Genomic DNA, 26812 nt, shown 5'->3' with positions numbered 1-26812 from the left:
CAGGTTTCTTTTGAGGTAGGTATACCTCACTTTGGTTAGCATTATTTTTTGCCATTGTTCAACCTAATGGTTATGTTTCCTATGCCTTGAACCTTACAAGAATGATTATTGCCCATAAAGACAGTTTCTAACTCTCCCTTCTTAAAGTTCTGGAACCATGGATGTTGGGACTCATATGAAACGTGCACCCTGATCTAGGACCCATTCCTTACTACTAGCATGGTTTGAGATAGTGAGGGCTTCTGAAACTTCAATGCCAGTGCTAGTGCTAGCTAGGTTACTCTCTGTATTTTGCTGTTTTTGTTTCTTTATCAATCATAGCAGTTCTTCTTAGGGTGGCCAGGTTTATTATAGGGGAAACACTTCTAGTTTCTCCCTTAGGCTTGTTATTCTTTCCCTTTTCTTAGCCCTAGGGTTTAGTGTTGTTGAAAATTCCTATTGCTATCCCTTCCTGATTGACCTGGATTCTGATCTACCTTTGACAAACAGGTTATTGCCATTCCTTTCTGTATTTTCAACTCCAATTCCCTAGATTAAGACCTGTTATAATCAGGTCAACACTGGGAACTGTCCTAGTGTATTGTAGAGATTCTTTACCACTAAGTACTATCAGGCAGGGAATTTAACAATATCATAGCAGCTGGAGTCACCAACTCCTGATCTGTACCTTTCAGTACTAATGTCATCTAAGAAAACTCATCTAGGTTTTCTTCTACAGACTTAGTAACATCCATCTTATAAGAAAACAGTGCTCCTTAAGAAATGCTAAGTTTGGTGCAGACTGTAAGGAATAAAGGGATTCGAGTTACCCCAGAGTAAGTGGTGTTTCCATACCATCAACCTTTCGCAGGACTGCATCGGACAGATTCATTATGATAAGATTGTAGGCCCCTCATCCACTTCAACCTTTTTTTCAGTTTCTCTCAGACCACTTGGTGGCATCCTTTTCTAGGGCAAGCCCGACTTTATTGTGCGAAAGAAGGGCTTCATCTTCTTTTTCCATGTATTAAAATCTATCTCCCATGTTGGGTGATTTCCATACGAGTAGTGCTCATTGTATGTAGTACCAGGACAGAACAGTCAAAGGGTACGTGGCGTTGTTATACCAGAATTCGCCAAGATCTGCCAAGCAGTTTTTAAGGCAGTTACGGGTGTTCCAGTATATACCCTTAAACTGTATTACACAATGCAAGACACAAACAAGACTGAAATGACTAGACTACTACAGCAGACAGAACAGTCAAAGGGTACGTGGCGTTGTATACCAGAATTCGCCAAGTCTGCCAAGCAGTTTTTAAGGCAGTTACGGGTGTTCCAGCCTATATACCTAGACGATACCGAGACTTCTACTCTGACTTGTGTTGTGACTCAGACTGACCAATTCGACTTGATTCAAGGACTATCGACAACCCTAAAGACCTATAGCCTTTAATCCGAAAAACCCCCAAATCTGACAAACCTAATTTCAGAATTTGTACGAATTTCGTCGATCCCTTGTGTTTGTAATATTCTCACGAATTAGCCCAAGACTTAACAAGATTGAAGTCCTAACGGTCTAGAATCTGAAAAACGAAAAACCCCCAAATCTTGACAAACCCTAATTTCAGAATTTGTAAAAGGACCAAACGTTTCTAACCCTAAATCCCTTAGAACTTGAAAGCTCTGATACCACTGTTATAACCTAAGCCTAATAAACAAATCCGCAACACAAAACAACACACAAGATTAAGGATCAAGAAAATCACACACAATACACAAGGCACAATTTTTACCGTGGTTGTCTATCCAATCTTGGATAGACTACGTCCGTTGAGCTCCGAAATATGGAAGCCCACTGCACTAATGAGACAGTAAAGATAAAGAAGACACAGTTACAAGTCTGCCTCAAACAGATACCACCCACTACGGCCTAATCACTCCAGAACCTCTCAACAATCTGCAAGAACCAGAGGACAAACCAGCCTCTAGAAGGAAACTAACCCTCTCTCACCAAAGCAGATTAACCCAGAAAGATTCACAGAAGAAAAACCCTAGCCCGAGTGTTTATCCCCTTTTTCAAACCCTAATCCCGATAACGAAATACGTCTATCAAGTGTACTGTTGATCTTCTTATATATGATTTTATCAGCAGTTCTCAGCCCTTGGATCTGTCTTGATCTGATGGCTGAAACTTGGTAATGGCTTTAAACAAAACGACCCGTTTTGACTTAAGTGAAACGGCTCTGTTTGGCTTCACAAAACTTTCAAAAGGCAACAATGATTTCATGGTTTTCGTTTGCATACCCCTCGAAAGTAGTTCAACAAAAAGGAAATGTGCAAGAGAGTGTTATCAATGGCGTGTTATTTATAGTGTTTTTTGTTGACATATAATACGCTAAATAATCTTAGTTGATTATCTCAACTTATCTCAGGATCCATTTGAAGTTTTGAAACCAAACTAGTGGTCAAGATTTCAACTCTGGAAATCTGCAGGAAATTTCCTTGCTTTGTATTTTATGAGCAAGATTTCAGGAATTGGGCAACCAAAATTAAATAGAAAGTGAACGAGAAGGTTATCATAATACCTCATAATCAAATTTGGAAAAGTTATAAATAATTTGCTAGACTGGTTGATCCGTTGTTACCATCATCGACCAATCGTTGACCATCGTTGATTGTATTGAATGACATTAAATTTTGAATTTTATTATTAGAGTAAATATTGTATTCAAGAAAAAATAATATAGATTTTTATTATTATATCTTTATAGTGTTCTGCTAGACAATTTTGTATTTAACTATTTTGATAGATTTTAATTTTATTTATGTATAATTATTTTCTTAAAGAATTATAAATTTCATTGCTATACGTGTTCATCAGAGTGATTTTATTACACGAAATGTATCAACAAAAACAGATATTAAAGAGAAACTGTTTATGAAAGATCAATTCCATTAGAACAAAGAATATATGACAAACCTATCAGAATGAAGCCATAATGCACACATTTACTATTGATAGAATAAAATTGTTAAATTAAGAAAAAAATTTAAAAAATTAATATTAGATTTTTTTTTAATTATTATTATTTACACTGCATGGTTGCCTGGAAAAGTTGACGGTGCCGTTCAAGAATTGAGAAACCAAAATTAAATGAAAATGCGAACGAGAATATATCAATTGAACATGCATGACCAAAAATACCTAATAATCCAATTGTGGAGAAGTTTAAAAATAATTTCCAAGAATTTGCCAACTTCTAAATTTAGTAGGTCCCGTCAACAGATTAGACTCAAGTCGACTAAAAGAGGACAACACATAAGGTTTGATTTTTCTAACTTCCTCCATTCAAAATCCATTTTAAAAAAAAAAAAAAATTGAGGGAAAAATTCTGCTAATCAGTTTTTTGTATTTTAACTTATTTGGTAGTTTAATTTTATCTATATGTATATTTATTTTTCTAAAGACCATAAATTTCGCTGCTGTACTTGGTCATCAGAGTGTTATTTATTACAGGAATGTATCAAACAAAAATTCTTACCTCTAATAGGTAATAGTCCAAACGAGAAATACAAATTAATTCTAGAAATCTGCCTTACAAAAATGATGATTCTGTATCCAAGGCGATCCAAGAAAAGACATATGCATATATCCTTCCAGAAAAACTATTGTGAGCAAGATCCAAGATTTGTAGAGAAGCTAAACCACAAATTTCTGTAGGAAACACGCCATCAAACTTATTTGAACGAAGGTTGAGGACCATCAACCTGGGGAAATTTTCTCCAATCCAACCTGGAATGTTTCCCACAAATTCATTTCCACTAATATCCAGTGCTAGTAGCTCGGTACAGTTAAGTGACATTGGTATTGTTCCAGAGAGGTGGTTTTTGCGAAGACGGAGTGACCAGAGGGAACTTAAAGTTCCAATGGAGTTTGGCAGAGTACCAGTGAATTTATTGTTGCCTAAAGTCAAAACTTTTAAGTCCTTCCAATTCATCCAACAATCAGGTAACTTTCCATGCAAAAAAAATTCTCTTTAAGAATGAGAATTTGCAGCGAACTATTGAACAAGTTCATCCCATAACACAAAAAATGGAAAATAGATCCTGATAAAGCATTGTGGGAAAGATCAAGTGTTCTAATGGAAGTCAGGTTTCCGAGAGCGCCACAAAATTTTCCCTGCAAGCCATTGTACTGAAGAGAAAGGTCTTCAAGACGGCTAAATCCATACAACCAGTCGGGTATCGAAGAAGTGAAAAAGTTATCAGATAAATCAAGATGGACAAGAGAAGTTTAAGTTTTGAAGTACATCAGGGATTGGACCTTCAAAATATTTATGACTTAAATCAAGAGTGGAAAGAGAAGAAAAATTTGTAAAGGGTAGTGAAGGAATGTGGTAGAGTCCACAAGCTGACAGATTTAGCTCTACCAAGGAAGGGAGTGTGTTTATCAGCTGCAGCCAATCAAAAGATTTGCTGAGATTTACACCACTCAAGTCAAGATGTTCCAAGTTAGAAAGACTGGAAAGCCACTGGAAATTCTCAACATATAAATTCCCAGTATTAATATAATTGAGACTGAGATCAAGATATTCGAGATTTGAGAGATTTCCAAGTTGGTGGGGAATCATTCCTAAAAATCCAGTTCTAGAAAGTTAAGATATCTAAGATTCTTCATAGAACCAAGAAATTGAGGAATCTGAACTTCTTCAAACTAATTAACACTCAAGTCCAAATAACTCAACTGTTTTAAATCAAGAAAGAAGGATTGATCTTACCAACCAACATCGACCCAAGGTAAGCTTTAGAATTGAATGTTTTGAGAGGATTTCTGAGGTGCAGCTCAAGGACATGGCCTGTGAAGTTGTGACAGACAACACCAGACCATGAACAACAATTTCCATGAACAGTACTCCAAGAGGCAAGCCGGTTCGAAGGATCTTTGAGAACTTGCTTTAACCTTAGAAGTGCATTTCTCTCACTTTCGATGCAACCCTGAAGGTAAGAGCTTGCATAGCAGAAGCTAATAGTAATTGTAGATATGGTAAGTAACTCAAGGAAAAGGAAATTAACAACAATGTTCATAGTTGGTTTCATTGGCTTTGTAATTAGAAAAGAAGGGAAATGTGCATGAGAAAAGTTATCAGTAGCATTCTATTTAATTTAGACCTGGGCACAGACCGGTCCCAACCGGGCTCGGGTCTGGGCCTCATTGGGACTAGTCACTCATGGGCTTGGGATCGGTCCTAGACCCATGGGAAATATCAGGACCGAGACCGGTCCTTAAGATTGGTCCTATGGGCCTGAAAAATTATTTTTCACCCCCCTAATTTTTTTTTTATATTTGGGGCCAAAAATAATTATATAAGGGGGGTTTATGTAATTTTTAGCGGCTTGGAAAATTTTTTCCACACCAAGAGATTAGTAAATTTTTAATTAATTTAAAAAAATAATTAATTAATTAATTTTAAAAAATAATTAATTAATTAATGGTTAATTATAATTAATAATAATTTATAAATATGAGGATTTAAATTTAAACTTTAAAGATATAATTTAATTAATTAATTTTAACATAATGTAATATTCACACAATCATACATTCACACTTCACAAATAAACGATTAAATAATTTTTTTTTATTAAATTATTCATCGTCAACAATATTTGCATCATTCAAATCTGTGTTTCTGAAGACTTCGAGTAGTTCAGGATCTTTAGGGTGCTACTTAGTCTTCTCTCTACATGAGTCCAATCTTGTAAACACGTTATCACTTCAATCATCTCATTGGTTAAAGAGCATCTTCTATCTCCAACAATCTAGCCACTTGTTGAGAATGTTGACTCAAATGCAATTGTAGAAACCGGCACAGATAGAATGTCACGTGCTATTTTGGCTACAATCGGGAATCGACTTGGATATTCTTTCCATCATTGAAGCACATCCATCTCACGTTTCCATTTGTAGGTAAAGATTCAACTCATTTGATGCATGTATGTATGCATCGGAGCTACTACTTTCGCCACCATCTTCCATATACGTCCACATGCTTGATTCTTGACAGTTGTGTTCATCAAGATCCTATTGGTCGTCTCTGCTAGACGTTCTAGTTCCATTGTACCTACTCTGATATAAAGAAAAAAGGTTTTCCAATTTTTGCTTAAAATTAATCAAATAATACGTATAATCATGTCCTAAATGCTGGCCTATCTCAGTAACTATACAATTAACTACGCGTAATTTAAATCTAGGATCTACAACAAGACATAATCCATATAAGAATGAAATATCTAACTAATATTTCTCGTAATTTTTTTCCATCTTTGAAATAATTTCCATTAACACGTCATTATATCTACATTTAGCAAAAGTTTTAAAAATTTGAAGTAAAATATCTAACGCTAAATTAGCAGTAGGATAATAAATACCACTTAATGTATTGGTGGATTCATAAAAAACTTTAAGTAATGAATAAAAAAGTTTGCAAACTGCCAATCATCATAGTTGACAACTTCTTGCGGATTCTTCCAATTGACGAAATCGGTAATTTGTCTTACGTTTGGCAAAACTTTTTCCAATATCAAGTAGGTGGAGTCCCAATGGATAGGCATGTCTATATATAACTTCAAAGGTCAAACCGGTGGATCCTCTTGCTTACAATATTTAACGTACTACTGCCATCTTTTGTTGTTACCACCGACGATGAATCCAATAGCCGCGCGCACGCTTTCAATTTTTGAATTTATAGCTTCTAAACTTGCTTTAACAATCAAATTGATGATATGGCAAGCACATCTCTGGTGAAAAAAATTATCTTCACCAAGCAGATCCATATATGCAGATAATGAACTAATGTCTACTTCAATTCTGGATAATATATGCAGATATCTCCACCACACATTGAAATATGATAGGTAAGAATGTGGAATTTTCCAAGAGTAATTAACACGTTTGGAATCAAGTGAAGACTTAAGCTATTATTTTGCTATGAATGCTGGAAAAGTCATATTTTTAAATAAATAAGATGAGAGAGCAAATTTATATTCACAAGGAACTAAAAATTCAACAATCCGATCGCAACATCAACTGCTATGATTTATTATTCTGCATACCTTGATCTGATCGTGTTTGAAGTACATAAAATATTGTTGGCTATAGCTTTAAAATAGAAAATATCTAGCAACATTTTCTTACAACAGTGCCAAACTTGTACCAGACGTTATCTAAGAAATGATAATTGAGTGCTTGCAGGAATTTTTCCACCAAGTTTTTGTTGGACAAGTTCAACTTACTTAGGAATGACAACCTTGAAATGCTCCATGGAAATTCTCCGGAAAGCTGATTTCTAGAAAAAATCAACAGACTCCATTGATCTCATGCCACCAATATTGTTAGGAATTCTTCCTGTAAAAAAATTGTGTCACAAATTCAGTGACTCCCATTCCACAAGACTTGTCACTTCTACAGGAATTTCTCCTGAAAAAATAGTCTAACCCCTCCTTCAAGTTTGATATATCACTTATGGGAAAGAATGATAGAGAAATGCTGGCTGGCAATGCTTGCTTACTTCTTCTTTTCACACAATGTGCTGAGTTTTATATTTTCAATTTTGTATTGTCACTTCACGATAACAATTCTAAGTTCATTAAATTGTAATCTACTCATCCACCCCTGCAGTAGAAAATGTGAATGAGAATATCATTAATTGCAAGAGATCAGCAATGACATTTCACAGTCCAATTTGAATTCTATAAGTTAAATAACTTGTTCAGGAATAGAAAATAGAAATAATAATATGCACAATGATCATGTAATGGAAAAAGTGGGAAATAATGTAGCAATTTGGAGAATATATATAAAGCTTTGATTTATAGTGGAATCCAAGTTAATTAATATAATACCTAGCTGATTTTTCTAATTAACAAGCACATATGAGAATGTGATCTCTGGAACTTACTCTGTTTTGGAATCCCCTGTGTCCAGCTCTGTTCAAAACAGAGATAAAAATTTTAGGTTGTGATTTTATTCGTCTTAACATTTCACAAAGTCTTAAGGTGGACCAGTACCCAAGTCGAAAGTTTCTTCATTCTCTGACTTGATTTACATCTCACTGTTTATAATTATAACCTGTTAAGTACGGCATGGACAAGAAGTAATGAGGACAATATTTATAGCTCTCATTTTTCTAACTTCGTCCTTCCTTTTCAATATCTCATATATCATTGAACTTTTATTATTGGAGAGGTTTCGAAAATATGCAACCGTCAATTCAATTTCTCATGATAAGACAATTAGGGAAGACTAACACACACTTGCATATTAGCGGTCCCTTCAGGTTTCTTTTGTCTTTGTTTTACTTTTGTTAACATAAGAAAAAGAATTACTTACCAGAAAAAGGAAATGTGCAAGAGAGTATTATCAATGGCATGTTATTTATAGTGTTTTTGTTGACTTATAATACAATAAATAAACCTTAGCTGATTGTCTCAACCTTAGAGGGTACCATTTGTAAGTTGTGAATACCAAACTAGTTGGTCAAGATTTTAACTCTGGAAAGTTGCAGGAAATTTCCTTGCTCTTCATTTTATGCTGCAAGATTTCCAAGATATGGAAACCTGTGACCTCTTAGTCTACAGCAGAGAAAAATAAGAGAAGTTTTGATTTTTCTAACTTACGTCTCTTTCAGTAAAGAGCATCTAGGGAGGAAGGAAAAATTAGTTAAAGCTGGAAACATTAACAAATGAGCAAATGAACAAGGATGGCAAATCCGTTATTAAGAAGTAACTTCCAAGATGAATAAAAAAGAATGGATTAACAAATGAATCATGGTTCTATTCAGACCGGAAAATCTACTCTGGAAAAGGGAGATAAATTGAACAGATTCATTATATTTATTAATTAAGCTCTGTGAAATAACTAGAATCAGGTCATATTGTTTATAACTGCATAGTATGCTGATAATACAGACTCCCCAAAATGCTTAGTATTACGATTACTAGAATGATTTCACAGGAATTTAATTAAATACAGAATACTGACATAAATCATCTGTAATGCTTGACACTTGTTATAATTTATAACTAGTGTCGTTGACGATGTGTCATCTATACTACAAAGACAGCAACAACTTTTCTTCCATCTTTATTAGAAGAAATTATATATTGACTCTGTAGAGCAACAAGCACATAAAAGAATATATCTCTTACGAAATTACTCTGTTTTGAGATCCCCTATTCCAAGTTCTGTTAAAAACAGATATTAAATAGAAACTGTTTATGAAAGATCAATTCCATATAACAAAGTAAAATATGACAGACCTATCAGAATGAAGCCATAATGCACACAATTTACAGTTGATTTCCCTCAGACAAACTAAAATTCCTGAGGCAGATTGGAACAGTTTTACCCAAAAAAAATAAAAAAAAAAAAAAAAATCTAGAACCCTTTTAGAAGCAACAGACTTCGCTTTTTATTGTAACATTTCATATGATCATGATTGTAGTACATAAAACAAAGTACATGTTATAGCTTCAAACAGAAACTAACCCACAACATCGTCTTACAGTACTGCCAAATTTGATCCAAAGACTATCTAAGAAATTATAATACGTAAACCTCCATCTTCTGCTGACGAGTAATGGACTTATTACAGCCCAGAAACCCACCATAAATCCAAGTGCCATGCTTACAAAGAACCAGTCAACTTCATGTACATTGCCATCTTCCCCATCATCGTAGTTTGATGTTGGGACAACCACACTACAATTCTTGGGAAGGGGAGGTCCACAAAGGTCATTACCAGTGAAACAGGAAGCATCAAACCCTTGTATTTGAGTATTTAAAGGGATTTTTCCAATTAACTTGTTATTGGAAAAGTTCAAGTGACTCAAGAACGTCAAATTTGAAATGCTTTGTGGGATTTCACTAAAAAGCTGATTTCCAGACAAATCAATAGACTCCAATGATCTCATAATACCGATATTCTCAGGAATTCTACCGGTAAAATAATTATGTGATAGATTCAATGCCTGCATTGCAACAAGATTTGTAACTTCCACCGGAATCTCTCCAGAGAAACTATTTTTGGAAAGATCAATTATTCTCACCCATTTAAGAATTGTGCTATATTGAACCATTTGACCTTTATTCACAAGTGATGCATGTTCAACATAACCTTGAAACAATTCTAGGGTTTCACCATATTGTAGATCTGCACTTTCTCCCGAACAGTTTTTGATGGCACTGAAGTTATTGATACATCTTGGTACAATTCCGTGAAAATTGTTATCAGCAATGTCTAAGATTTGTAGCAGAGCTAGATGGCAAAGTTCTCTTGGTAAAAGCCCTTCGAACTTGTTTGATCGAAGATTGAGAATTACCATCTGAGGAAAACTTTCTCCAAACCATGCTGGAACTTTTCCAACAAACGCATTTTCACCAAGATCAAGTGTAACAATCTCCGTACAATTTTTAAGTGACATAGGCATGTTTCCAAAGAGGTGGTTTTTGCGAAGATGTAGATATTGAAGGGAACTTAAAGATCCAAAGGAGACTGGAATGTTTCCAGTAAATTTATTCTCATTTAAATTCAAAACTTTTAGGTATGGTAAGTTCATCCAACAATTAGGTAATTTTCCATATAAAAGGTTTTTCCTCAGGATGAGAATTTGCATCAAAGACTTTGATGCGTTCTTCTCATAACACAAAAAAGGGAAAACTGATCCTGACAAAGCATTGTTGAAAAGATCGAGCATATACAGATTAAGGGGTATGAGAGGCAAAGGACCTGATAAATTGTTAGAACTCAAGTCAAGAAACTCAAGTTGAATTAACTCTGTTAAATTTGGAATCTGACCATAGATATGGTTGTGTGAGAGATCTAAATAGACAAATTTGAAAGGAAATTTAAAAAAATATATTGGGACACTATCAAAAATGCTCGAGTTGGATACATCTAGATAAGTTAGATGCTTTAGTTTACGAAGCCATGATGGAAATTGAGGTCCTAAAGGAACAGAACTCAAACTTAAATTTTGAAGTTTAAAAGGAGGAACCCATTGAGGACTGAATTTCAACGTTAGAGAGTTTCCAGATGCACCAAATTGCAACAATCTTTTGAGATTGGAAAAATGGATTTCAGAAACAGTTCCGTTGAACATGTTGTAGGAAAGATCAAGACGTTGCAAACACCCAAGTTTTCCTAAAGCTGATGGAATCGGACCAGAAATAGAGTTATGANTGATTTTAACAATATGTCAACACCATCTGTAATGCTTGGAGCCAGAGGTTATTTATAAAGTAAATAGAAAGTATCATTTCATATTACAAAGACAACTACAACTTTTCATCCATCCAATTAATTTCAATGGTTCACATTAATAAAGTTTGTAGACTCCAAGCCAAATCTTATTCAGCTGACCCGAGTAAATCTATTCATCCATGGAACTTCTCATGAATGACCAATTTAATGGCTTAGCTTATCCAACTCATCTGGAACAGAAGTCTGAAAAGTAGGACCTCACATATCTACGGTGTAAGTTTCAAGAAAGTCTTACCGTTGATTTAAAGGACATTTAATTAGTCAATAAAGAAGGATTGATCATGATCCAAAAGATCTGTACATCTCTGCATCTCTAGATCAATTATGTAAACATGGATGATCATCTCTGCCACAAACTAAACCCTAATAGCTAGAAAATGTGAATGATGATATTATCAACTGCAAGATATCAACAATAGCATATGAGAGTCAAACTCAGAAAGTTGCATATCATTTTCAGTCTTCAATCGCTTCAGTTGACTCCAAGTCAGTTAAAGGAGGACAAAATACGAATCAACACTAACTAGTGTGTGTATGTTGGTGCGAATTAATAGTTAAAGCTGGATTGATAGAGAACTAGTGGTGACTTCTCATCACACATTTTGGAAAAGATGCAAATTCTTCTAATTTTAGTGGTCCAATTAACAGAGTAGACTTCAAGTCAATTAAAGAGGACAGAATATCAAACTTTGATTTAATTAGTCAATAATGGTTACAATAGAAAAGTATCAAAGTTTTAATTGAACTTTCTAACCCCTCCTTCAAGTTTAATATATCATTGAAGTGAATGAATGATGGAGAAATGCTGGCAGTACTTGCTTACTTAACCTCTCTGTTACGTCTTCTTCTTATCACACTATTAGCCCAAATCAACAAAAGCTTGATCAATGGCTGAAATCACGGGTGTTAACCAAAATCAAGCAAAGATTGATCAATGGCGGAAATCAAGGTTGTTAATTCCTAACTAGAGATACACGGAATAACCTCAGGTCACAAGACTAACAGTATATCTTCTATTTTAAGAAAACATCATTCTGTTGATCCATTCTTTTACGTGGTTGCAAAATTATATGTCAAATTACACCTTCAATCGCACACACACACGAAAAGAGTTCCCACATTTATTATAACTCTTCATTTGATAAATGAAGTACATAAACTGACACAGCTTCACACAAAAATTTTACTAACACTTTCTTACAACACTGTAAAACATGTAGCCAAGGGAGTCCAAGAAATCACAATATATAAACCTACATCTTCTGATGATTAATAAAGGACCTATAAAACTCTAGAAGCAAACAACAAATCCAAGCTCCATGATTACATAGAACCAATCCACTTCATCTCCATAATCGTCAATTTCCTCTCCATTTTTGTGGTCAGGTACAGGTACTGAAATAGTATCGTCAGTGCAATTAGGAAGTGGAGGTCCAAAAGTTTGTTGCCAATAAAGTAGGATGCATCAAAGCTTTGAAGTTGAGCGCTTAAAGGAATTCTGCCGCTCAAGTTTTTATAAGATAAGTGCAAATGATGCAAGATTACAAACTTGTAATACTCTGTGGCATTTCACCATAAAGCTGGTTTGCAGAGAAATCAATTGAGATTAATGATCCCATAACACCAATATTCTTTGGAATTCTTCCCGTAAGAGCATTGTGTAACAAATTTAATGACAACAATGCTCTAACAATCTATTTGCGAGTTACCAAAACAAAAATAGCTTATTAATGTACCTTGAGACCCTGAAAGAAAAGAAAATATAGATGATGTTCATCATCTATTCATTTCTAACACTTAATAAAAATTTAATCAACTCATCTGTAATGTTGGACAACATATCATCTATTAAAAATTTAATGAACGACAAGTCATCCATAGTATAAACTTTCTATAACTTGCCATTCATAATTATATAAAGTTTTTGCTTAGTTTGTAGAGAAATAGTGTCCTGATTGTAAGTTTTATTCATTCTGTTTCGGATCCCTATTTCAATTCCTATTCAAGTTAAGAACTAAAGAGAAAATTTGGTCATCGCTATGACCTCCTAGGAAATTACTACGTTCTAGGATCCCCAGTTCCAAGCTCTGTTAAAGAGAAATTATATATGGTGCTAAAGAGAAACTATGGTTATGCTAGATCAATTCCATATAAAGAAGTAAAATATGAAAGAGCAGTGTTTGATATATCATATATCTAAAAAATAAAGACCTTTCAGAATGAACCTATAACGCAGACAATTTACTGTTAAAATCCCTTGAGAGAAACCAACATTTGACTTTTACCCCAAAAAATAAATAAAGAAGAACCCTTTTCTGGAGCAGAAGCAAACAAACTTTGATATTTATTGTAACACTTCAGATAATCATGATTGTAGTACATTAAACAAAGTACAGACATAGCTTCAAACAGAAAACAACCCACAAAAGTTTCTTACAACACTACCAGATTTGATCCAAAGACTATCTAAAATATTATAATACATAAACCCCCATATTCTGCTGACGAGTAATGGACTTATTAAAGCCCAGAGACCCACCAGAAATCCAAGTGCCATGCTTACATAGAACCAGTCCACTTCATGTTCATTACCATCTTTTCCATCATCGTAGATTGATGTTCTTTATAGCATCCATCATCCATGGAACTTCTCATGAATGACCAATTGCTCCGTTTATCCAGCTCTTCTGGAATAGAAGTCTGAAAAGTAGGACCTTACAGTGTTTACCTGGAAATTAATGTTACCTTTTACTCTGTTACATACAGCAGTGGAGGGATTATATTGTAATCTACTCAACCACCCCTGCAATAGAAAATGTGAATGAGAATATCATCAATTGCAAGAGACCGATAATGGCATTTCACAGTCCAATTTGAGAAGGTTGAATATGGTTTTCAGTGTTCATTGACTTCTGTAGAATGTAGACTCCCAAGTCAATTAAAGAAGACAAATTTGGAAAACCCAATCACAGATTAAAGCGGAAAGTTATAGAAGTTATCTTATGATTTCTTTGTTTCACGTAGTCCCCTGTTTTAAGCTCTGTTCGAAACAGAGATCAAAGAATTTAGATTGTGATTTTACTCGTGTCTTACCTATTCACAAAGTCTTAAGGTGGACCAGAACCCAAGTTGAAAATTTCTCCATTCTCTGACTTGCTTTACATCTCACTGTTTATAATTATAACCTGTTACGTACGGCATGGACACCAAGTAATGAAGACAACATTTATAGCTCTTATTTTTCTAACTTCGTCCTTCTTTTTCAATATCTCGTACTTATATCATGGAAATGCGTAGAAAATTTGTAACAACATTTCGGTGGATCAAACTCACACTTGCATATTAGCGGTCCCTTCAGGTTTCTTTTCCGGTATCTTTGTCTTTGATTTTGTTGAAACAGTGATATTTTGCTGGAAATATAACTGAAATTCAGTTTGTTTTGAAAAAACCGTTCGGCGCCAAAAGAGCTCTCTGTTTTGCCTTGCATTCTGCCGTGTAAGAGCTGCTGAAGTTGATATGTTTTGGTGATAAGTTTAGTTGCTCTCAGCTGTGATTAAGGGTGTATTAGTTGTAAACTTTGTTTTAAATTTCAAACTTTTAGATATCTCTGAATAGTTGGTGTAACAGTGAGTAGATTTGTTGTATAAAAGTGTAATGTTATTGTTGTATGAAAGTGTAATGTTATTGCACTATGCTTTCCACCTGCAACGTCACCTGCTCCTACTGTCTCAGTAACTTGCTACTGGTACCTCATGTTGCAGTAGGGTTACTGTAATGCTACAGCAGGACTACCGTGCCTCAGCTTCCAGTGATATCATCGTGATGTTCATTGCAACCGTAGTGTTACCAGAACCTGAGGCACCGGTAACGTTACCGCGATAGTACATTGCAACAGTAACGTACAAAGTGTCTTGAGGTACAGTAACCATACAGCGATGGTGCAGCAAAATGGTAACGTTACTGGTTCCTCAGGTTCTAGTAAAATTACTGTGGTGATTCAACAGTAATGTTACCGTGAAGTAGCAGTAAAAACCATTCTGGATTACTCATAAATCTTCTGAAGAGTGTGATGGAGGGATCTTTGAAACAGTTTTGTTTGAATAGCTAGGCCTGGTATATAAATTTTAAATATATGTTTTAAGTGCGTCAAGAGGAATAGCTGGATGTTAATGGACAAAAAACTGGAATTAGTTCTGAATACTATCAACATAACTGCAAGTGATAGAGCTGTGAAGAGGATAAAGTTGCTGGTAGAATCAGAAATATATGTTTTTATCCCTTTCATGTTTTAAAATGCTTATCGTTTGATAGCATTATAAATAAATATTAAAGCAAAATAACAAAATCACTCTGTTCCAGGGTTTCCTGTTTCAAGCTCTGTTCAAAACAGAGAACCTTTTAGAAGCCAATAGATTTTTGTTTTTTAATGTAATCATCCATATGATCATTGATCAATGACTTGAACTACATAAAAGGATATTGATTCAAACATTAAATAACCAGCAATTTTTTTCTTACAGTACACCCATATTCATTTCAAAAGCTGCCTAAGAAATGATAATGCACAAATCTAAATCCTCTGATTACAAGTTGAGGACTAATTACAATCCAGAAAGTCATCATAAATCCAATAGTCATGGTCATGCACAGCAAGCCCATTTCATGTTAATTGGCTCCAGCATCAGAAGTCACAATACAATTTTTGGGCAGTGGAGGTCCACAAAGTTAATTGCCTTGTAATTGGACGCTCCGAGGAATTGTTGCAAGCAAGATTTAAGATTTTTAGAGAATCCAGATGACAAATTTCTGCTTGTAAAACACCATCAAACTTATTTGGACGAAGGTTGAGAATCAATAGTCTGGAGAAACTTTCTCCAGCCCAAGCTGGAATGTTTCCAGCAAACTCATTTTCACTAATATCAACTTCTAGTAACTCTGTACAATTTTTAAGACACATTGGTATTGCTCCAAATAGGTTGTTTTCACGAAGGTGTAGCAATCTAAGAGAACTTAAAGTTCCAGTTGAGGTTGGAAGGTTACCAGAAAATTTATTGTTATCGAAATTCAAGCTTGTCAAGTGTTTCCAATTCATCCAGCAATCCGGAAATTCTCCATCTAAAAAGTTTTCTCTAAGGACTAACTTTTCAATCAGGTTCTTTGACTCATTCATCCCATAACACAAGAAATGGAAGATTGAACCTGATAAACAAAGCATTACTGGAAAGATTGAGTGCATACAGACTAGAAGGTATAAGAGGCAATGGACCTGACAAATGGTTTAAGCTCAAATCTAGTAAATTAAGTTGGGTTAACTCAGTTAAATTCGGAATGTTCCCATAGAGTTGGTTCTGAGATAGATTATATAGATATATTGGAAAGAAAATTCAAATAACTAAATTGGAAGAGAATCTGAAATTCCTGAGTCTGATATATCTATATAAACTTAATCCTTCTATGTATGGAGCGATAATGGAAATTGAGGCCTTAAATGACAAGATCTTAGTCCTAATATTTGGAGTTTAAAAGGAGGGATCCCCTGAGGACTACTTTCAATCTAACAGGATTTCCAGATACATCAAAAACATACAATCTTTTGATATTTGTTATATGAAAGATCTAAAGATTGCAACGATGATAAGTTCTCCTAATTAAGGATAGGACTAGAAACAGAGTTATAACTTAGAAATGTCAAATTCTTAAATTGTCCAAGTTGATCTGCTAACTGACCAAAAAGTTGGTTCTCACTCAAATCCAGAAACTTTAATATAATATCCAGTTTGATACTTGAGATAGAAAATGATCTCAATTTGGAAAATCTTCCCAAAGATTTTGGAATTCTCCCTTCAAATTATTATTTGACAGATCAAGTGTATTGAGAGAAGTTCCCCAGAACACGTACTGGAAATTGTACCAAGGAAATTATTGACATTAAGAGAAAGGTCTTTGAGACGACTAAATTTGTAGAACCACTTTGGTATTGTAGAACCAAACTGATTGAATGATAAATCAAGGTGCCGCAGAGATGTCAAATTTTGAAGTCCATCTGGAATTGGTCCTCGAAAATAATTATCAGTTAGCCCAAGAGTAGTAAGGGATGAAAAATTAGCAAGGGACAGCTGAGGAGAGTGAGGAAGTTCATAAAGAAGGAAGTGTGTTCATCACCAACAGCCAGTCAGAGACTTTCCTAAGGTCCACATCATTCTAATCAAGGTGCTTCAGCGAAGAAAGACCAGAAAACCAACTAATATTCTCAGCATATACCAGACATCTTGACTGAGGTCAAGATATTGCAGATTAGAGAGATTTCCATGATGGTGTGGAATCATTCCTCCAAACAACATTAGAGAGATTCAGGTATCTTAGATTTTTCATAGAACCAAGAAATCTGGGAATTTGACTTCGTTATAAATTGTTACCACTTATGTCCAAGTAATTCAAATGTTTAAAGTCAGCATATGATGGTCTGTGATTGGCAAAAGAGTTTCATACCTTGAGGACATGGCCAGTAGACTTGTTGCATACAACATCTGCCCATGTGCAACAATCTCCATCACCAATCCAAGAGGCAAGCTGACTGGAAGGATCTAGGAGATCTTGCTTCAACCTTAAAAGTGCTCGTCTCTCGCTTTCGATGAAGCCTACACAAGAGCTTCCATTATAGAAGCTAATTTTGATGGTTGCAATACCTAGCAACTCAAACAAAGAAATTTGATGACACTCATGGTAACTTGTTATTGGCAAACACCTGCAAACAGAAACTACATTGAAGAGAAATGAGAATGAGACTGTTATCAGTAGAGTGCTATTTATAATTTTTTTTTTTTTCTTTTCATGGCAGTCAATATAGCATAAGAGAGATTAAGGTATCTTATATTCTGCATATAACTAAGAAATAAAGGAGCCTGAATTCCATGAAAATCATTATCGCTCAAGTCCAAGGAGCACAAATGTTCTAAATCAGGTAAAGAAGGATTTATCTTACCCCCCAACTCTATCCTCCAATCAGCTTCATTGTAAGGATAAAATGAATCATCTTTCAAATGAGGAGGTGTAAGGCTGAGCTCTAGGACATGGCCTGTCAAGTTGTCACAAACAATGCCAGACCACATACAGTATAATATATATTGCAATTTTCAACACAACTTTAGTATTTAGTAACAGTCTGTGAATCAAACTGAGCATCATGGTGTTGTCAGGAGGCTGCTGTATATAAATCTCTTTTGTTGCCATCATAAAAACCCAATGATCCCTGTAGCATATAATTACCCCAGCTCATCCACTGACCTAACTGTGGATTTAAGATTAAAATTATGATAGATCTGCATCAAGATTTTAAGGAAGAAGAGAAGGCATGTATAACTGTCAAGAACTTTTATCCGTATAGTATATCCATTGACAGTTGTGAACATCAGTGCTACATGGAAAAGGAAAGACAAGCTTTACTATATGTAACTATAAACATAACATTTGTTTCTCGCATTCAGAAATTAAACCATGTCCACTTTACCATGATTGGAATGTCAGAATAATAAAAAGGAGAAGCTTATCAGATTTCTATGAAGCAAAGGGCTCAAGTACAATGTTGTTTACACTAAGATCACCGTGAATGGAGAGCAAAAAGTGATACACAGTGAACCTGACATATGTTGCTAAATGCTGGACTATAACATATCATGTTAATCTACGAATTCATTCCGATGTCAGTGGGTAAAAACAGATCATTTAGGAGCAAATCTTGTAGCTTTCAGCTATGCCAAGATCTTCTCAAGCTTACTAACCCGTTCTTCGAATTTGCAATTCCAGTATCTCCATTGCATTTTCATTCAAATTTGCAATTCCAATATCTCCATTGCATTTTCACTGCCATCTCTTTCACCATCCTGCATCCTCAGCGTATTATGATCTTGATCACTTGCTTTACTATCAGTCACAAGTTCACTAAGTGCCTCTACTACAACTTTCACAATCTCAGTTTCATCTTGCATCATGTTTTCTGCCAATTCTGTTTGTGGATCAATTGCGTTAATAACCTCATCACCTGTGGCTGAAAAGGAAATTTTTTGAGATTGACTTGATGCATGTTTAACATGTGGAACCTGTCTATTATTCCCATCATCATGCTTTATACTAGATTTCATAAAATCTGGAATAGTCATATCACATTCTTCTGCTGAATCCTTTGTTTCAGCCACAATAGATTTTGGAGGAAAACCCGGAGGAACCAAGGAATCATTCCCTTCCCTCAAATTCTTCAGCATGGAACTAGAATGAGTAGAGGCGCCATTAATTTTATTCATTCCATCAAACCTCCTTGGTTTATTTTGAACCTTTTGATAAAGTTCTTTGCATTTGTTCCTCCCAATATCTTTGGCTTTGTCTTAAAGTTTGATGAAGTATCAGTTTCCTTCTTTCCTTTTGCCATCTCCTTGATCTTTTTAGTACCAGTAGAATCAAAATTGCTACACTCACTAGCACCCTGCAGACATGAGATCGATTGTTTGCACCACTCTGAGTATTGGCTTGTTACATCTCCCTCATTCAGCCGGCATGGAATATACAAAGCGTAACAAAATGGCATACTACAATAATTCCAAGCAATAGAAGGAGTCTCATTGATTCGAGAAACACAAGGTGGAAGATCTTGGTCCATTAATCCAAATTGCATGGCAACACGATGTGGAAGGTATCGCTCTATACTTTCAAAGCCAACTAGCTCAAAAACCCTCAAGCAATGAGCAAATGACTGCAGTTCTTCAGATAAATTAGGATCAACTGAAATCAACATTTCTTTTTCTCCATAAAACTTGGGAAAGTTCCAATTTGCAACAGGTTTTACTTAGGGACGCCAATCAAAATCATCTTTTGCTGAATTTATTACTTTCCTCACATTCTCAACAACAATAAATTGCTCATGCCAGCGAGCAAATCTTGGTTCACCTGTTTTGATCAAATTAGGCTCTGGCCTCAAGTGTTAAAACGTTTCCTAAGCCCAAATTTGGACCAACTGAAATGGTGAACGTATAGTAACAGCCAATTCATTATCTTCATCTGCCCAATTGTCAAACTTAGTTAAAGCAACAATCTTTTCTTTAAATGAAGTCAAATCTTTGTAAATGCTGGCAAGAACAGCAGGTGCAAGTGCAATTCTAGTCCGTCTAACTAAACGTATCGCAATAGGAAATACAGATTTAACAACTAGATTATAGGGGCTAAGAACAAACCTTGAGAACCACAAGGCAAGAAAAGCTTCGTGTTCAATTTCGTTTCCAGTATCATAAATTTCTTCATCCATGAACTACGTACTGCCTTCTTGCTTGTACTCTTGTTGAGTTCTGATCTTGCTTGATTCAATTTCTCTTCCAACTCATTCAACTCATCTGTTTCTACAGGGCAAAAAACAAGGGACCCCAACACTGAGTACCCTGCAATCAGCAAATCTTATAGAGTGATTGTAGCTTCACCCCAAGAAAAAATTAAACTTTTAGTTTCAGGACACCATTGCTCTGCAAGACCAAGAACCAAATCATCATTTCTCTTAATTTTATAGATAGAATTCAAGATCGCTTCTCGTATACCAACTTTCTCCCATGTACATTCAAGTAAAGCAGCAATTTTTTCCACCCATTTTCTCCAATCTGTTTGTGGGAACCTCCATCCATGATAGGCCACTTTTTTGGCCCAAAAGTGGACGGCAAATGGTCAAGACAGTGGGGAGGAAGCTCAAAAACCACACCTTTTGAAGATTTTATGGTAGGTTTGAGAAAATGGGCTAGCTTCTTTGTAGGAATCCCATCACTTGGAGAAACCAGCAACTCTTGTCTCACTTCAACGCCAAGTTGTACCACATCCTCCATTGTTGGAACTCACAAATGATGTCTAAAAAACCGTCTCTTGAAATGGGTATGTGGGTTTCTTTGTGAGCAAGGGGGAGAGAAAATCAAGAGTCAGTCTTGAAGATTAAAAATTGAAGTCTGTTTATGGAAGACAGAAAAATGTGGGATTTGTGAGTATAGGGTTCTTCATCTTTTTGCTTCAAAAAAGAGAGAGAAAAGTACTGGAAGTGGTTTTGTTTTTTCCTTTTGAAAAGTATTCATCATTGATCATATTATTCAAAAGTCTTTTGGTTTCTTTATTCAATTCAATTAATGGTACCCCTGTGGCCTTGCATTCAAAAAGATAATAAAACAAAGAATATCTAGTACTATTTCTATAATTAGATTTCATATATTATCCCGAGTCTTGATCATCAAGCAACATTGAACAAGTATTTCTTCCTGTCTAACCGTATAATTGTTGGAAAATGCTACAGCTACCGACTGGTGTATACCGATTTTGTGCACTGAATAACGTGGCAAAATCCTGACCGTTGATTAATATTAACTGATAATAAATAAACGGTCAGGATTGTGCCACGTCATTCGGTGCACAAAATCGGTATACACCAGTCAGTAACTGTAGCATTACTCATAATTGTTTCCTTTATAGTTTCAGATATATGCTTCTCCATGCAGAAAGAATCGGTATCTATGAAGAATTTCTAATTAGGCTTTTGGCATTGCACAGTAATAGCAAGTGTCCCGAAACTCGCATCTCCTGTTTTGCACTCCGTTTAGAGTGGGGAATTGAAAGGAAATGATGATAATCTAAATAAAAATCACCTACCAAGTTCAGATGGGTCCTTGGAAAAACCTGCAGAACATCAGATATGTTTTAATTTTCTTTAAGTCTCCCACTACTGGAGTATTGTTTCACTCGAATGAAATATATGTGCCATGGCTCAACTAAACTAAATAATTAAATGGATTAAGGGTAAATCAGATACTCAATGATCTGATAAACATCATTTATATTGAGATCATTTATTAATAAATTTCCGTGCAAGTTTTCTTATAATTGAATTTTATAAGGTCATTCTTACATCTTCTATCAATTTTGTTCTAATTATATTTGTTTTGCAAGTATGAAACTTTTCTCTAATTACATATATTCTTTGGTCATTTCTTTTTCATTTTCATGTTTTCTATTTCTTTGTTAGTAAATTTTACCTTATCATTGTAATTTTTTCATTCATTCATAAATTCAAGGTTTGCATGTCCAACTCAGACAGAAATGAATGCATTAATACCTGTAGTCTGTAAAAAAGACAGAGCAAATATGATTTCATCATGTCTCAAATGTTCCTACCACTGGTCTAATCCCTTTTTAGCACATTCAAGCTAAACTCCAAACACTAATGATTTAATATTTACCTAAACAAAATACAAGGTTGTGATTAGTGGTTGATAAGAAAGATATTAAAAATGCATAGTATTAATAATATATATTCAGACCATTTATTGCTTAGCTGTTGAAAATGCATAGTATTAATTTTTTTTTTTTTTGGAGTTATTTGATAATTGATTATTTATAGTATTAATAACTTTTTTTTGGAGCTATTTGATAATTTTTTTATATCTATTATGAAGTTTCGTTCTAAATATATTGGATTTTCAAATTTATATCTCTGTTTTCTAAACTTGTTTACTACATTGTCATAGACAACCCTAGATTTTCTCTTCCATGTCGTAGTGTATACAGTGATGTGTCATATTATGGTTTAGAGAGTGAAAATGTAAAGTAAACTCATCAAAGAGAGATAGATCAGTGTCAATATATATTCACTTTGTATACTTAATTTTGTATATATTCCTTTAAGCTTAGTAATACTACACATACATCATTTTCATACAACATTATGTGGTAAGATATGATTGACTAATTTAAAGTTAAAATTAAACTTTCACCCAATCATATCTTGTCACGTAATGTTGTATGAGAAATGTTGTATACGAATGATGTATGTGTAGTATTATTCTTCCTTTAAATAGATATTCACTTTTCTCTACCTTTGTTATTAGATTTTGCCGCTAAATTTGTATTTATTAATATTTATGTCGTCTATTCAATTTTTGCATGCCCAATTAAAACAAAAAGTTTAATCATTCTACAACAATTCTAGTCACTGATCAGCGTGTTGTAATCTTTTTGGTTGTAAAAATGATAGCAAATATCATTTCATGACACACGTTCAAACCATTACTTACGCCTTTTTTCAGTACATACAAACTAAGCTCCAATAGAAGAGAAAAAAAAAAAAAAAAAAAAAAATCTTCTAGTAACATTTTCTTACAGCATTGCCCAGTTTGTCCTGGAGGCCATTCAAGAATTGACAATACAGGTACCTCCATCTTTGGCTGGCGAGTAGAGAACCTATAAAACTCCAGAATCCCACAATAAATCCAAGTGCCACGCTCACAAAGAACCAGTTCACTTCATCTTCATTACCATCTTTCTCTCCTCTGTTATGACCGTTGAGTGTTGGAACAGTCACAGTACAATTATTAGGAAGTGGAGGTCCACAAAGTTGGTTTCCAGTAAAACAGGATGCATCAAAGCCACTTAATTGAGTGCTTGAAGGAATTCTTCCAGTTAAGTGGTTGTTGGATAAGTTCAAGTCCCTCAAAAATGTCGAACTTGAAAGACTTTGTGGGATTTCACCTGAAAGTTGATTTCTGGAGAAATCAATAGACTCTACATATCTCATAGCACCAATGTTCTCTGGAATTCTTCCAGTAAAATCATTGTGTGACAGGTTGAATGACTGCAATCTTGAAAGATTTGTCACTTCCATAGGAATCTGTCCGAATAACTTATTTTTTGAAAGGTCTATAACTCTCACGAACTTCAAAATTGTGTTGTATTCAACCATTTGACCATTCTTCACAAGTAGTTCACTCTCCAAATATGTTGATAAATAACCTGCATCAGGTTCATAATTCATATCGTTTTCCTCATTAGAGCTCTTTGACTTCATGGCACTAAAGTTATTGATGCATCTTGGTATGGTTCCAAAGAAGTTGTTATCTGCTAGGTCTAAGATTTGCAGAGAATGAAGATTACAAAGTTCTTTTGGTAAATGGCCAGAAAACTTATTTGATCTAAGGTTGAGAATCTTCATTCTTGAAAATCTCTCTCCAACCCACACCTTGAGATTTCCAACAAACTCATTTTCACCCAAATCAAGCGACACCATCTGTGTACAATTTTTGAGTGACACAGGAATTGTTCCAGAAAAGTGGTTTTTGCGAAGGTTTAACCATTTAAGAGAACCTAAAGTCCGAATAGAAGCTGGAAGCTTACTCGTGAATCTATTGTTACCTAAATTCAAGACTTTTAAGGCTTTCAAATTCATCCAACAATCAGGTATAACTTCTGACAAAAAGTTGTTATTAAGGATGAGAATTTGCATCTTGCGCTCTGACTCATTCATCTTATGATACAACAAATGGAAAATTGATCTTTACAAAATGTTGTTGGAAAGATCAAGTCGATACAAGTTGAAGGGTAAAAGAGGCAATGAACCTGATAAATGATTTGAATTCAAGTCAAGCACCTCAAGTTGAGTGGACTCTGTTAAATTTGGAATTTGCCCATAGAGTTGGTTGTGAGAGAGATTTACAAAATTGAAAGGAATTTTGAATAAACATGTTGGAACAACATCTTTAATTCCTGAATTGGATATGTCAAGATATTGTAAATGCTTTTGTGAACGGTGGAAATTGAGGCCCTAAATGACAAGATCTCAATCCTAGAACTTCAAGTTTAAAAGGAGGAACCCAATAAGGACTGACTTGGAATATTAATGAATTTTCATATGCATAAAATTCTTATAATCTTGTCAGATTGGAAAAATGCATCTCAGAAACAGTTCCATTCAATTTATTAAACCCAATATGAAGATATTTTAACGACGATAGTTCTCCTAAAGAGGATGGAATAGAACCTGAAATAGAATTGTTAAACAGATAAAGAGTATCTAACTTTTTAAATTGTCAAAGTCTATCAGTAAATTGACCAAAAACTTGACTTTCAGTTAAATCCAAAATCTCTAGTACGTCTGAAACACATTTAGAAAAAATATCAAGGACATCAGATATTGGTTGGCTTCAATTGACATATAAGAGAGCGATTAACCTTAAGTTGCAAAGTCGTCCCATTGATTTTGGGATTCCACCTTCAAATCCATTTGATGAGAGATCAAGCTCTTCTATAGATGTCAGATTTTCCTAGAATCCCCAACGTGCCTTTCAACCAATTACTACCAAGAGAAAGTCTCTGGAGACGGCTAAGTCTGTAAAACCAATTGGGTATTGAAGAATTGAAATAATTTTGAGATAAATCAAGATATCTAAGGGAAGTCAAGTTTTGAAGTCCATAAGGAATTGGACCTTCAAAATGATTAGCACTCAGATCAAGGGTCTCAAGAAACGAAAAATTTACAATGGGTAGTTGAGGAAAATGATGGATTTCACAAAAACTCAATTTTAACACTACTAGAGAAGGGAGTGTATTGATCACATGCAGCCAATCAGAGGATTCGCTGAGATTTACACCACTCAAGTCAAGGTGTTTCAACAAAGAAAGACTAGATAACCACCCTAAATTGTCAACCTCTAAAACAGAAAGACTAGTTAACCACCCTACATCGTCAACATCTGAACCAGAACCGAGGGCAAGATACTGCAGATTAGAGAGGTTTCCAAGCTGGTGAGGAATTATACCTTGGAAAGAATTTGCAGAAAGATCAAGGTATCTTAAATTGTGCATATAACAAAGAAATTTAGGAATCTGAATTCCAGAAAAATTATTAAAGCTCAAGTCCAACGAGCGCAAATGCTTTAAATCAAGCAAAGAGGGATTTACCTTACCACCCAGCCTTGGCCTCATAGTTGAATCAACTATAGAAATCAACGGAGGAGTTGTAAGGTTGAGTTCAAGGACATGGCCCGTCAAGTTGTCACAAAAAATGCCAGACCATGTACAGCAATCTGCATGACCAGAAGTCCAAGAGGCAAGCAGGTTGGAAGGATCTATCAGATCTTTCTTGAACCTTAAAACAGCTTGTCTCTCAATTTCAATGCAACCCCGGTAAGAGCTTCCTCCGCAGAAGCTAATGTTGAGGGTTGTGGAAATGAAAAGAAAGGCAAGAAAAATGCTCATGGTTTTCATTTGCATAGGAGAAGTTTATGGTAAAGGAATTGTGCATGAGAATATTATTATTAGTGGCCTGCTATTTATAGAGTTTCCATTCACTGAACCACTCAACTAGTTTGTCCAGAAATCAATTTTAAAACTTGCAGGAAATCTCTTTGATCTTTACTGATAACATCAAGATTTTAAAGATGTCAGTGGGCCACGTGGCTCCAAGATCCCCTGTTTCAAAGATAAGGGACCCCCATGGCCTCATAGTCAATTGACCCGAAATAATATTTGCTGCAGTGTGATAGACTCATAGACAATTCTTTCTTTTCAAATTTTCTCTTTCTTTTGTTTATTACATTTTATTATGTAAATTTTTTGATCTCAATGTGGGTTCCATATACTTTTGTTCTGCAAGTCTGCAAATATGCTTTATGATATACCTGATATCAATTCCACATGTTTTACGTGGCACACAAAGTTTGAAAGATTAA

General features: G+C 34.8%; 2 protein-coding genes and 1 pseudogene across 2 annotated transcripts; all 3 read right to left on the bottom strand.

Annotated features, from left to right (window-relative positions):
- Positions 1 to 3483: 3483 nt before the first annotated feature.
- On the bottom strand, positions 3484 to 19112 carry LOC116121530 (annotated as a pseudogene).
- A 4339-nt stretch (positions 19113 to 23451) lies between these two features.
- On the bottom strand, positions 23452 to 26357 carry LOC116121529 (receptor-like protein EIX2). Its single transcript, XM_031407481.1, has 2 exons — positions 26043 to 26357; positions 23452 to 25470 (listed from the first exon to the last, which is right to left on the bottom strand). The coding sequence occupies exon 2, from the start codon at positions 24607 to 24609 to the stop codon at positions 23452 to 23454; it is 1158 nt and encodes a 385-aa protein (XP_031263341.1). The 5' UTR covers positions 24610 to 25470; positions 26043 to 26357.
- On the bottom strand, positions 25377 to 26339 carry LOC116121528 (receptor-like protein EIX1). The gene has a single exon (XM_031407480.1). It carries the CDS (start codon positions 26337 to 26339, stop codon positions 25377 to 25379), a length of 963 nt encoding a protein of 320 aa, XP_031263340.1.
- Positions 26358 to 26812: the final 455 nt, after the last annotated feature.

The sequence above is a fragment of the Pistacia vera genome, unplaced genomic scaffold (genome assembly GCF_008641045.1).
Source record: "Pistacia vera cultivar Batoury unplaced genomic scaffold, PisVer_v2 Contig993, whole genome shotgun sequence".
Taxonomy (NCBI): Eukaryota; Viridiplantae; Streptophyta; class Magnoliopsida; order Sapindales; family Anacardiaceae; genus Pistacia; species Pistacia vera.
The sequence above is the reverse complement of the archived record's forward strand: the minus strand, read 5'-3'. Positions and strand labels throughout refer to the sequence as shown.